Genomic DNA, 14,130 nt, shown 5'->3' with positions numbered 1-14,130 from the left:
GATAGTTTTGCAGTGAATGTGAAGTGTGCTTGCATTTTAGTATTGGATCTGTTTGCTGTTCAAGATTTGACTATTAGGTAAAGAAGCATATCAGCACAATTGAAGCTGATAATGGGTTTCCTGAAAAATCCATTTTGTGAAATCATAACCCTAGATTTTATAGTACGTCTCATCTTTCTATGGGATGGCATCAACATATTTTTTCATATTCAACTTTTGAGGAGATAATTTTTAGATGCTCTATCCTAGTAACGGAATCGTTAACTCACCTTGATGACTACTGCTATTGGATGTTCCCTATTGTTAGATCTAAAGTTCCTCTGGATTGGAGCATATCGCTACCTGGATCAATCAGCTTATTCTAGTTAGCCTTCCAATTCTGTTTGGTCTTTCCCTGAACAGATCGCAACATGCATAGTTCTATTTCCATTCTTATCAATGAGCTACCATATTTGTTAGAATATGTATAGTTTTTTCACATACGTGTCCACCCATCTTTCCCCATTGAAAATCGGCTGCATGTCCATCCTTGTTATTAACTTGCTGTTTCAACATGTCAATTTAGTTATTTGAAATCTCTTTGTTACTGTACAGTAATTTAATTCACCCTCATACTCAACAAGTTTCATTTCCATTGGAAATACCTGTTTGAATGAGGTGGTGTAATTAACCGTGAACACGATGATGCTTTCAGATCAGTCTAGTCCACTTCTTTTCTGGGTAGAGCAGGGGTGGGTTGATATTAGATGAAACCATAAAAGAAATGTTCGGTAGGTTGTTTTGGTGCATGAATAAATGGATTAATGGAAGGAATATTGAGAGATTGAACATGGTGTATAAGGGTATTCATGTTTTTGGGTGATCATAGAGAAGGTGACACTAAGCAGGATTTTGCCATCTCTGGCTCAAGCTGAAGCATGAGCTTCTTGTTGGTAACAAAATGAAAAAGGATTTTCTACGTACTTCAATAGTTGTCCACTATACTAAAAATAATTGTCCAACAATACTTGTTTAGTTTAGAAAATCAAGAGATAATTTATTTTTTGTGTCTATTTTACCTTTGTTATTAAATACTATTATTTATCATCTAACACATTTCTCAAAACATTAATTTTAATAAAGTTAAAGGGTAAAATAATAATATTATCTCTATTATTTATTGTTTTTTAAGGTGTGTGAAATATTGTTGGACAGAGGGAGTACTAGATTTCTCTTTATTAATTGTAAAAGGCTTCTCCATTACTTCGTGTTGAATTGGATTATATTCTTGCTAAGTCACTTCTAGATTTGTTCCTTTTGTTGTGGCTTTACAAGCTTTCGTGTTCATAGCGAGTTGGACTCTTTCCTAAAAACCTCAAGGCTGGAACATTTAAGACATGAGATCCATTATTTTGAGGGTAATTTACAGAAATTTTACTAGTATAGGAATTAATTACGTTAGTTTGTAAAATCACAAATTTTATCAGATTTTGATGCGTCCAGATATGTTCATATATGTATATCTCGGAATGCATGGGGTTAAAGTTACATATAATTTGTTTTAGATACATTGTATTCAAGTAGATTTGCATGTGTTTGAGATACATAGGCATATTCCGTTTGCCTCCATCGCCTCCCTCCAATCTTACTCGGCACTCTCATTTTTCGCTTGCTTAACTGGTATATATCCTAGAGCAAATACATGTATCTAGTGTGATTCACATGTATTTGAGATAAATAAACGAATCTCACTTGTCTCCCTCTCATCTCTATCTAGTCTCATTTCAGTGTATCTGATATCATAAAAAATGTATATATCTAGGTGTATCTAACTTGAAATTTAATATGAAATTATTAAATAGTGAGATAAAATGTAACTATTTCAAACTATACGGAGAATTAGTAAATATGGTAGGAATATTTGTGTAATTAGGTAGTTCATTCGTCCTCATTTTGATCTCTTGATGTGCTTGGCTAAATCCACCAATTCATTCTTCAACAAGTTTTGTAGACACAAGTAAGAGAAAATTCAGAACTGGGACATAAATTATCTAAAAGTTGGGGTTATTATATCCTAGTTGACGCCTTCGAAGTGTACAAATTAATACAACTGTCTTGATCAGGTAAAACGTTATAATTTGAGATAAAAGAATAAGGAGAAACAGACAGATAACAGACGACGATGCTTTAAATAAATGTATTATACTAGATCAAGCAGTCTTAATATATGGACCTACGAAATAATTGAAAATGATTCGACTTATATACACTATATATATATTTTGATATTTTACAGTATGCTATCTACTATACTTTGTAAGTTCATGCAAATAGAAACGATAACACATGAACCTAGGACTATAAATATATTTTGACATGTTAATTATATGTCCCTTTCGTGTTGATTTGAAAGATCCACCCCATGAAAATTATTTTTGATAATGGAAAACCATAAGACTCGAACCCAAGTCTTTTGTCGGTTCTGATATCACTTTTAATATGTCTTCAATATTATCTTAAGTAATTTAACTTTGATGGCGTAGAATAGTTACATTGTCTTGTCCAGTGCCCTGTAGTTAAACTCAGCTGAAAAACATCGAGGGCAATGAACATGGTGGTGTTCATAATAATTGGAGTAAGTTTTCACGCGATTGAAATTGATATTTAGCAGCATTGTTAAGCTATAATTTCAAATTTATAGATTCTATATACCACAAATCTTTATATTTACTAGATTTGGAATAAATTATGTTTATATATATTGAATTGTTTGTTTTTGCACTCTAATCAACATGCAGCCACCACCTTGTTTTTGTACTTTATTTTAATCTCGATATTGACCCGAGGCAACTTTCACAACACCAGAAGCTTTCAAAGGAGGGCATCGGTTTATATCAATTGAAATGAATTAAACATTTGAATTTGTCTAACTTGTATGGTCCCTAATTCTTAGCATTGAATATAAACGCAGTGAATTCAATATTGGATTCAGATGAATCGAAATAATAGGCCACTTGGTTGTGGGAGGTAGGGTTTAAGAGAAATAAGAAAAAGAAAAGAAAATGTTCACGTGGTAGCAAAAGAATAAGAAGAACCCGTGAACAAACACTGATTCTGTAGCAACCAAACAAATGCAAACCAATTATCCATTGCCTTTTTCACTTTTTACTACTACTACACCACCAGACAAAAAAAACCTAATGACTCATTTTTTTTCTCTTGCATGTTACTCCCTCCAATTCAATTTATGTAACACCATTTTTTTTAGTAAAGCTGCATACGTCTTACATGTAAAAACACAAATATCTTATAAAAAAAGTTATAAAATTAAAATAAATAAATATGAATAACCTATAAAACTAATCCCCTCGAAAAAAACTTGTCATATAAATTGAAACAAAGAGACTATTAACAACGACCATGATATATAACGACAAGATCTTCGAATTATTCATACCCCATTTGTTTCATTGCATATACACTTATCTTATATATATGTGTGTGTTACTTTTAATTGATTTCTTATGAAAATGATTATATAACAAATAGATATATAGTTAATCAATCATGAAAGTGATTTTCTAGAGTCCAAATAGCTTTCACTAGAATTTTGGACCCTAAAGGGCACCCGTAAGTTAATGATTGAATGAATCTTAATAGTATTATCCCATCATTGTTTTTTCCTCGAGCTCAGAAAAATCAAACTATCTTATTATTGATACTATATATTTATCCTTTCCCCTATACAATCTCTTTGCTCTTTGAGGTAAGAGTAAGATTTACATATACTTTACCTTTTTTATATAATGATCATCTAATGGTCCAAAACCAGACATAAAAGTAAGACAAGTTGTTGAAGCGTATGACTATCCCTCCCTAGTCCCCACATGTTGACTTGATTCTTTTTCATCTCAAGCTAAGATTTACATACACTCTATGTTTCTCATATAATGATCATCTAATGGTCCAAAACCAGATAGAAAAGTAAGACAAGATGTTAAAGTGCTAGACCATCTCATCTAAGAGAGCACACTTTTATTATTTAATTTCCCTACCTGCTTGAATATCATGTTGAAGTGTGCGATTATCTCATGTAAAAACTTAATATGTTAGAGAGGGCACATTTTATTCTCAACACAAGCTAAAGTCACAAGTTTATCAAAGTTAAAATTTCATTAACCACAGTTGGCAAAATAATGAAAGAAGAACAAAGAAGAGAAATGTTAGGATTATTTTTGTTACATGAATTCATTAGAGAAACAATAAAAACAAACATGATAAATTGACAATTCATGAAAGTGATGCATCTCTCTCAATCACTTCTTTGATCTTGAAACTCTTCTAATCAATACAATCAACCAAAGCAATCGATAAAATACGAAGAACCCAATCAAGATATATATATTTGTCCATCTTTCTCTTTCATGGAGTCCTCTTTTATCCAACACATCACTTCCACTCACCATACACACTTTGTTTTTCTCATCGTACCATATCAAACACTTGGCGACAAGGCAAGAATACTCATTGATCAACAAAGCATCTAATCCATACTTGTACATGGACAAATAATGCAGCATTGTCCAGAACTTAGGCATTGTCTCCTTCGTAATGAAGTAGCCGGAAAACAAGAAAGATCCGGCGAGGAGTAGAGTTACCAGTGAAGTTCCGGCGATGTAATTTGGTGCAACAGAGCTTAAGAAGAGGACGAATGAGTTTGCCATTAAGACGATGACCCAAATTGTTAGAACGAAGTATGTGAATGCTTGCCATGAATAACAAAGACCCACCAAGAAATAAAGTGAAATTGAGTACAAGATTGCGATGACTAGTAAGTAAGGGAGGAAAACTAGTGTGTTTGCGATGAGATAGGAAGATAATCGATAAACCCCACTTGAAGTTTCTCTTAGTAAAATGGGTCTTTCGTTTATGAAGATTGGGAGAGTTTCAGTTGTGGAAGAGAGAAGGAAAGTGAGAGTGAAAGCGAAAAGTCCGAATCTTTTCTCGATTCCAGCTTTACCAAATCCAATATTGATGTAAATTGTACCTAAAACAAGACCAACTCCTAATGCCTGTAAGGTGTTTGTTAAAAGTAACTGCTTTGTTCTGTAAATGATTTTCCAGAATCTGCTGTACAAAACAGCAATTTCATGAAATCTTGAACTCCTATATTTGATTTCCCCTGTTTTAGCCTCAGGAACAGGGGTAGTGGTGGGATTTTTAGGAGGTGAACTTATTGGTGTAATGGGTTTTTTCTCATTGAGTTGGCTGAGCATTTCCATGGCATATTCAAGAGAATTGAGCTGTGGGGGGACAGTGAAGCCATTTTCAAGTAAAAACTCTTCAAGAGATGATAATGTACCATGATGGACAACAGTTCCTTTTGATAGCAACAGGATTTTATCAATGGTGGCAAGAATCTTGAAACTTGGTTGATGAATAGACAAAAGCACGGTACGTTGACGCGAGTCGGTAATTGATCTGAGTGTCTGCATTACATTTAAAGCTGAATTACTATCAAGACCTGATGTTGGTTCATCAAGAAGTAAGATTGCAGGGTCATGGAGTAGACTCAAACCAATCGAAACACGCCTTCGTTCTCCCCCCGAGATGCCATGAGCAAGCCTTGTGTGAGCCAAATGTGTAAGCCTGAGCTCAGCCAGAAGAGAATCCACAATGCACGAAACATCATTGAGTTTGGGGTTGAGTAGACGGGCAGAGAAGGCAAAAGTTTCCGAGACAGTGAGCTGCGGAAGGCTACAATCATGTTGAGGGACATAAGCTGAGAGCTTGCGGAAAGTAGAAGGACTATGTAGGGGAAGAGAGTTTAAGAGAAGAGTGCCACTTGTAGGCGAAGTTCCAGCTGCTAAAATGTCGAGTAACGTGGATTTTCCCGCGCCACTCGGTCCAACAATAGCAAGAATCTGAGAAGGATAAGCAGTGAAAGAGATATCTTTCAAGATATTAATTGGTGGTGGTGTTTCACAAGGCTTAAATAACAAGGCAGGAGAAATGGTGGTTGATTTTGAATAGCCTATTGAAGAAGCTGTTAGTTTATATGTTTTAAGTGGAGGAGATGGTGGTGTTGGAGATGATTCAATTTCCATGGTGAAGTTGATTGGATAGAAGGAAAACTAATAAGAAGTGAAGTTGAGTAGAAGAAGAAGAAGAAGAATAGAATGGGGTTAGTGAGAGAGCCTCCATGACATATAGTTTTAGTAGTTTTAGTAATAGTAGAATAATGTTGGTGGATGTCAAAGTGGAAAATGAAAGAAATGAAAAAAGTCTATCTACTGCTTAAAAGTCCCATTACCTCAAAGTTTAGGGATGAAAACTCAAACATTTTGTCTTTTACCCCATAAGTTTAGAACACCTCATGGTACGTAGTAAAAAGAAAAATATGATTTAAGTTATATAAATTGATGGGACCATTGTGTTAGCAAGTTACTATTTTATTTTTAGGTTATCGTATGAAATTTATTATGAAGATGAGTTACTCTGTTATCCTGAATTATTCGAAACTTGTGTTTGTGAAAGATAACACTGAAGTAAAATAAAAATAGGCTACTAATGGAAGTAAAAGCAGGTCCCTTGGACACTTCACACTTGGCAGGGAAATAATCAATTAACAGAATGACAGAATTACCTCTCTATCATTGATTATTTTGACAGTACCTAACTTAGCTTGTAGTGATCTTGTCTTATGATTGTTTACCATTGATTTTGTTACGACTGTATATGGTTTATGCATATATATGTGATATGTGTACTAATATCCTTTTCAATTTTCCTACTTTTAGGTGCATGCATGTGCAAATTGGTCAAGACGTTCAGCGTCTATTGTAGTTTCGACGGTCATCGATCTCATGTTAGTAAGGATATTGACATGAAATATTATTATATGTTTCATTTGGTGCATAACAAAACGTTATATATATATATACCCTTCAAGAATCCAACTTAATTAGTTAAAATGGGGTAGTAAAAATTGAGGTGAAAGCTAACTAGACTCGTCTGAAGGATTGATTTTCTAGGTCATTTACAATTATTTTAGTGCTTAGTTTTATAGACTTTTTATAAGAGATCTGAAAAGAAATTTTTCTTCTAATCAATTTGCAAATGGACAAGAAATCTCATTTCCTCATTAGTGCCTCGGTAAATCCTAAATGGTAACTATGAATATTTATGTAAAAGTTGGAAGAATATAAGATAAAACAATAATAAAGTTGACAGGATAAAAAATGAAGAAATGCTGACAAGGAAGATGAGCTATCAATCAGAGATTTGGCGCTTGTTGAAAAGAATATAAAAGAGAAAAAGGACTAAAATACATTTTATAACATATAAATAATCAATAAATTGGAAGCCCACACAGAGAGTTCACGAGTTCACTCTTCTCTCCTTTAAGAACCAAGTGCCTGCCTAAGGAGATTCTTATTACATATTTCAACAGAGGCGGCGTAAATAGATTTTTGTGGTCCGATCTTTTCTTGAAATTTGTACATATATAGCAAAAGCTTAGTATATTGAACTGTCTTTTTTTAACATGTGTCGAATGTCTATATAGACATAAAATGTTATGTACGATTTATAAGTGGTAAAATATATACAAAGGTAGAGTCAAAATTTGAAGTTTATAGATGAGTGATTCTAGGGTTTTTAAGTACTAGATTCGAGATTCTAGCTATCAACCAGAAGATGCATGTTGTGGAGATGAGGATATTGAGATAGATGTGGAGGCATACTAAGAGGGACAAGATGAGAAATAAAGTTATCTGGGAGAAGGTGGAAGTGGCCTTTGTGGCGCGCAGACAATATTATGAGGGAAGCAAGACTGGAATAGTTTGGACATGTGCAGAGGAGATGCGCCGATGTCCTAGTGAGGAGGTACGTACGAGGGGTTAGTTATAGAGGGTCTATGGAGGGCTAGGCCGAAAAAGTATTGGGAAGAGGTCATTAGACATGACATGGGCTGAACTTCATATTACCGAGGACATGACTTTAAATCAGAAGGAGTGGAGGTCGCGTATTAGGATAGAAGGTTAATACGGATAGAGTTTTGTCTTGCCTTGCGAAGGTTTAGTGTATGTCGTAGTACTAGTCATACCCTTAGGGCTCGTTTGGTGTGAAGGATAAAAATAAATAGTGATGGGGTAAAATTTTTGTATCTTGTTTGGTTGTCATGTTTGGGGTAACTTATCCCACCATTTATACCATAGTGATGGGATAAGTTATCCCAGGATAACTAATCCTAGAATAACTTGTTCCCACCCAAAGGACCCCTTATAGTTCTTGTCATATATTTTTATTGTATTTCGATTATCACTCTATTTTGTTGTTCTTATTGATTGTAATGCTTTCTTCATTGTTTTCTTCTTCTTTTACTCTAATTGATACATTCGAGTCGAGGGTCTTTCGAAAACAGTCACTCTACCTTCACAAGGTAGTGATAAGGTCTACGTATGCTCTATCCTCCTCAGACCCCATATTTCACTGGGTATATATGTTGCTATTATTAGATTCCAAATTAACAATTAGTACATATTCAATGAATTGATTGATATAAATATAGAATTTGAACGAAAAACTATTGAATTCAGCTGAATATGTAAGGTATACTCTACCTCCGCCCATGTATACATAAATACTCTCTCAACATATAAAACTGCTGCTTTCTTTGTTTCGATCCAGACAGCTTCACTTGAGGACGAGACACATTAAATTGGTTGCCCATCCGTGATTCTTAAATTTCGTCCTCTTCTATAGTACTATTGCTTCTTTGCAAAATCTATGCACCAGAACCCAACATCCCCTAAGTTTTTTTAAACTCGTATTACTTTTTTTGTCTCAATTTTATGTGATACATTTTGAATTTTAAGATTCAAACAAGTTTATTGTGATGACTTATAGTATTATTTTTTTTTACGTAGTTTACAAATATATAAATTTCGTTTGATGATTTCTTGAGCAAATTCTCGATCAAACTTAAACTGTTAGATTTTCAAAAAACGAAATGTGTCACATAAATTTGAGACAGAGGAAGTACTAAAAAAAAAAGGATTAATATCTAAAATTGAACTCTACTCCCCCAACAATAATATCCACAATGTAGACATTTAAGAGTTTTGTTTGTGGGAAGATTTTCTCTCTACGATTTTAATGTCTTTTTATTAGTTTTTAATTATATAGGTCAATTGGTCATATCATATAATAATATTATGTCTTTTAATATATTTTTATTTGTCAATCTGATTTTATCACAAACATGATTTGCAATTAAAAAAAAAAACTTGTCACGAGGAGAGGGGTTGGGTGTTTTTGTCAATCAGCATTATACAAGAATAAAGCTGTTGAGTCACGGGGATCAACCACATATATATATGGCTTTTGGAATATCCATTGTTTGGAAGTAGATCAAATAATCATTTAGAAGCATTTTCAATAATCATTTAAACAAGTTTTTGATACTTAACAACTTATGTTGATTAAAATAGTATGTTTTTTTGGAACTACTATACAACAACTCGATTCACGGGTATCTAACTATTTGATAATTTTCTTATATGCGGTGGCAAAACGTATAACTCGTATATATTTTTTTCATTTTAAGTAAGAAGGGTCATCTAAAAGAGAAGGCTATAGGACTAGCGCAAATTACAACATGTTGAAGTTGAATCAGTTTAATTAGTAGGTAATCTATTTCGTTTCATAGCGCGGTACGGCTTATTTTAAAGGGGTAGAATTATAGTATACACTTAAAATTTAAAGATTTTCTAAACAATCATTGAAGTTTAAACTTTAAATAGTTGTAGTAGGTTAATAACATTAAATAGGCTACTAATCTACGGTTAATAAAAATGAAAATTCAGTGGTTGACTTTATGTATAGTAATAATAGCCAAATTCATATTAAGCTCAATTAGTTTCTTAGAGTAATACCACAAAAAAACTAAGAAAATGGTATGGGATAAAAAAATGGATAACTTACCGAAATCTCATTAGTTTAGGAGCTGATTACTTAGATATACGTTAGTTTGTTATATTTATATTTTACTAGATTTAATTTTGATGCATCTAGATACGTCCGGATACATATATCTCAGATTACATGGGGTCAAAACTAGGTGTAATTTGTTATAAATACAAGTACACAAGTAGATTCACATGTATCTGAGATACATAGACAAATCTCGCTCGCCTCCTTCCCATCTCATATGCCACTCTCTTATCTGGATCGTGTATCTGGTATCGCAGATACATGTGAATCACACCATATACATGTACTTGTGTGTATCTAGTGTGATTTGCATGTATATGGGATACATAGACATATCTTGCTCGCCTCTCTCCTTATTTCAGTGTATCTGGTAACAAAAACATGTATATATCTAGGTTTATCTGACTTGAAATCTGATATGAAATTAATAAATTAGTGAGATAAAATGTAATTATTTTAAACTCTCGGAAGCATAAATAAATATAATAGCAATATATTTGTATAATTAGGCAATTTCCCATTAATTAAATGAATGGGCTAAATAATGATACCAGAAAATGGAAAACCCACTAAGAAAAGAACCTCGGCCCTCCTCGTATACAGTACAACTGAAACGCTAAAGCCCAAGACTTTCTGCATAACAACATTTCAATGTAATATATTGATAGTCTCTATTTTCCTAATCGAATTTTCGCGTTAGGTTATATTATATATTTTCAATAACAATATTCTACTATAGCAAGCATAACCGTTATAAATAAATTTGATTATAGTCCTAATATTTTTTACCAACAATAGTTTAAAGAAGTTTTTTGAAACTATGTCATCTATACATATGTATATATACCACCTCGCTTTTTCATTGGGATGGAAGCTTTCCATCACTACTTCCTCTGTTACATTTTATTACGTATGTGATACAATTTTCTCTTTAGTTACGTTGCATATAATTTTTTAAAACTTATTTTTAATATTACTCTTAGTAATACTTTTTATCGCTGTAAAATTATCATCTTATGTCATATTTAGAATTACAAGATTCAAGGATATTTTGAATTTAAGCCGAAAAAATTATCTTCTTATTAAATTTTATGCTCAATCAAACCACATATATAAAAAATAAAATTGAACAAATTTTTTTTTTTTTTTGGTTTCCCACCCGGTGTCTGGAGCCCACATTGGAGCCCTGATTAAATTCAGATAGCACACTGCAGGGTCCATTCGGGGGTGGCGCTCCCAACATGATTCTCTCCTTACCCAGGGCTCTAACCTAAGACTTTTTTGTTAAGGGTGAAGCAGTCTCACCACTGCACCGCAATCCACGTTGGTAAACTGAACAAATATTTAATTGTGCGGAAGTCTAGTTTGTAATAATTAGATAAATACTAGTGGATACACCACTAATTGATGGTTATTTTCTTCAAATAGTGGCATCTGGGAGTTTAAATTTATTTCTTTGAGTAGATGAGAAGAAGATAATATCGCAAAATCATGATTACGTATTGCTTTATTAGCAAAAAGTCTAGGAAGATTCTGATGAACCATGATTATTGGGTTTACTAATTAAGACTAGAAATTTAAATTGGTAAACCAAGGAAAATCTTTCTAACATAAGAAGTAAACAAAAAATAGTCATGTTTGTAAAACGGCATCTGGAAGCTTCATGGAATAGATCAAAGGTAGTATGTTTATGTATTGGTCGTTTGGTTTATTGCATTAACAAATATAATCTCTATCATTAAATTTGCATAAGTAATTCAATGTAATCATCCTATATTGTATGATTATTTACGTGAATGATAATTACATAAATAATGCAGAAAGTTATATATTAATTATGTTATGTGGGATAAAATACAAAATAAAAATTTCGGAGCGGCTCAATATAATTGGAGGCCTAAAGCGAAATTTCAATTGAAGCCTAACAAATTTAATAATTAGTTCTTGGAAAAAAAATTGAGGCCTTCCAAAATTGGAGGCTAAGGTGTATGCCTTAATTTTTATAAGCAAGAGCCGCCCCCGCAAAATTTCATATTGTTTTTTAAGGATTGCTATATAGAAGAATCTGAGATACAATTAAAATCAAACTAGGATATCTGTAATGACCCTAAAGGTCATTTTTGGAAATTTTCATAAAATGACCGTTTTACCCCTCCCGATAATTGCCCCGAGTCCTAATTGTTGTATTTTCGAAGTTGGTTTGAAGGAAAATTGATGAAAAGTTGAGTTTTTGGAAAGTTGAGTTTTTAAGAGTTAAAGTTTGGTTAAAAGTGCTATTTCGAGTCATTTGGAGTTTCGAGACTTGAATCGGATTTCCGTCGATTCCAGTAGTTTTAGAATGTCGAAACAGGTCTATGAGAATTTACGTAGTTGAATTTGGAGTTAAAACGAAAATTTGAGGTCCTAAGTTGCTAAAATTGTGAAATTTTGATCAAGAGTTGACTTTGGTCAACAAACGAGGTTCCGGTACTCGAAATGGAATTCCGAGGGCACCGTTGGATTCAGGGGGTGATTCTAAGTCTAGAATGAGTCTTGGTTGAATTTTTAGAGGCCCCGAGTGCGTTTCGAGTTTTTGAGCCTAAAGTTAGTTTCTTGACGCCTTATCGGATACCGGGTCAAGGAGACCTCGAATTCAAATTCCGACGATTTCATTGAGTCCGAAATGTCATTTTCAAGCTAGTAGCATATTTGGTTTGTGTTCGGGAAGTGCCAAATGGGTTTTGGGTGAGCTTTTAACCTTCTTGGATGCTTTGACACTATTTCAGCAAATTGTGGCAACTAAAGGGCTCATTACTAGTTTTAAAGGTCGAAAAATTATTCCGAAGGGTCTGAAACTTTGAGCATGAATTATAGGACTTATCTGCAAATTTTGGTGCATTTTCGCTAACCTGAGATTGGACTTTTATCGCAAATAAGAAATAATTGTTTACCGAGTAGAAATGATATTTGACTGGGCAAACGAGTATGAAATTGATCTCCGATTGAACGAGCAGGTCCGTATCATTATTTAAGACATTTACAAAAAAGAATCGGGTCATTTCACTATCGTATGAGGAAATTACGGCATTTTTAGTGAAAGATTAACTGCTGTTTTTCTAGTGCATAACAGCCATGTATTGTTATAAAAATCTCAGACTGTGTTCATTTGGTATTTTGAGCATATCGGGAGTTATAGAGATAGGAATGGAGTGATTCTTACGGGTTTCTTCTTGAATTAATATGAAGGTTAGTATTCAATCTTCAATTCGACATTCTCTCATAATTTCTTTATCTGGTTTTTTTCCTATCCGTAAACCTCTTGGGAAAAATTGGGGTTTTATCGATTTGGACTCCCTTTTTGATGAAAAGGTATATTTACGATCCTTATGTTATGCGTAAACTGATTTAACATAAAATTATTGATTCATCGATTATTTTCATCATATTAACCGCGTACAATTTGAACTTTCCCGGTAAAGTTAAAGTTTGATAAATTGAGAATTTCAAGGTCGATCTTAACTCCGTTTTTGATGAAATTTCATATTTGAACTTATCTAAGCATGGGTAAGATGTTTTTCAAGAGATATTTCATTTTCGAGTCGGGATTTCGGATCCGAATATTTTAGGCTTCTTCAAGAACGTGGATTTTCCTTCAAATTGAGTTTGTGAATTGATTTCAACTCCGTTTTCAAATTGGTTTTCACCATTAGCTTCCAAATACTTTATGGATCATTTTACATCAAAAAATTTCCAGATTTGGGTATCGTTTTCGGTATGAGACTTTTGGACCGTTTTGCCCTTTTTCCCTAAATTTCTTGATTTTGGTGTCATTGGACTCGAATTGTGATTGTGAATAATTGTTTGAATAGATTATCGCGATCCGAATTATACTCGGAAAGGAAAGGCTCAAGTCAAATAACTTTTGGAGTTCGTTTTAAGGCAAGTGGCTTCCAAACTTTGTAAAACTCTTAGACTACGCATGACTACTTTCCTAATTATGTTGGGGAGTAATGGGGATTGAGGATGTGTTTTATTTGTTGATTGAAATTGTTGTAAATGAAAGATGGGGAATAAAACGAGCTAAATGTGTTATATGTGACTTGAAATTGTTGAATAAGTCATGTGATAACTGATATTGAGGGGATAGAAGAGCATGAGTAGGCTATGATTGATACA

At 33.3% G+C, this 14,130-nt stretch overlaps 1 protein-coding gene across 1 annotated transcript; it reads right to left on the bottom strand.

Moving 5' to 3' along the window:
* Positions 1 to 4,295: 4,295 nt before the first annotated feature.
* Positions 4,296 to 6,148, bottom strand: LOC125833200 (ABC transporter G family member 4). The gene has a single exon (XM_049512345.1). It carries the CDS (start codon positions 6,084 to 6,086, stop codon positions 4,296 to 4,298), a length of 1,791 nt encoding a protein of 596 aa, XP_049368302.1. The 5' UTR covers positions 6,087 to 6,148.
* Positions 6,149 to 14,130: the final 7,982 nt, after the last annotated feature.

Source organism: Solanum verrucosum, unplaced genomic scaffold (assembly GCF_900185275.1).
Source record: "Solanum verrucosum unplaced genomic scaffold, falcon-dt-bn FXZP01000100.1, whole genome shotgun sequence".
In the NCBI taxonomy this organism is placed as follows: domain Eukaryota; kingdom Viridiplantae; phylum Streptophyta; class Magnoliopsida; order Solanales; family Solanaceae; genus Solanum; species Solanum verrucosum.
Note: the sequence above shows the minus strand (reverse complement) of the source record. Positions and strands in the feature narration are given on the sequence as shown.

What these genes read in the sequence shown, in the direction of transcription:
- LOC125833200 (XM_049512345.1), bottom strand. Translation starts at nt 6,086, where the DNA reads ATGGAAATTGAATCATCTCCAACACCACCATCTCCTCCACTTAAAACA.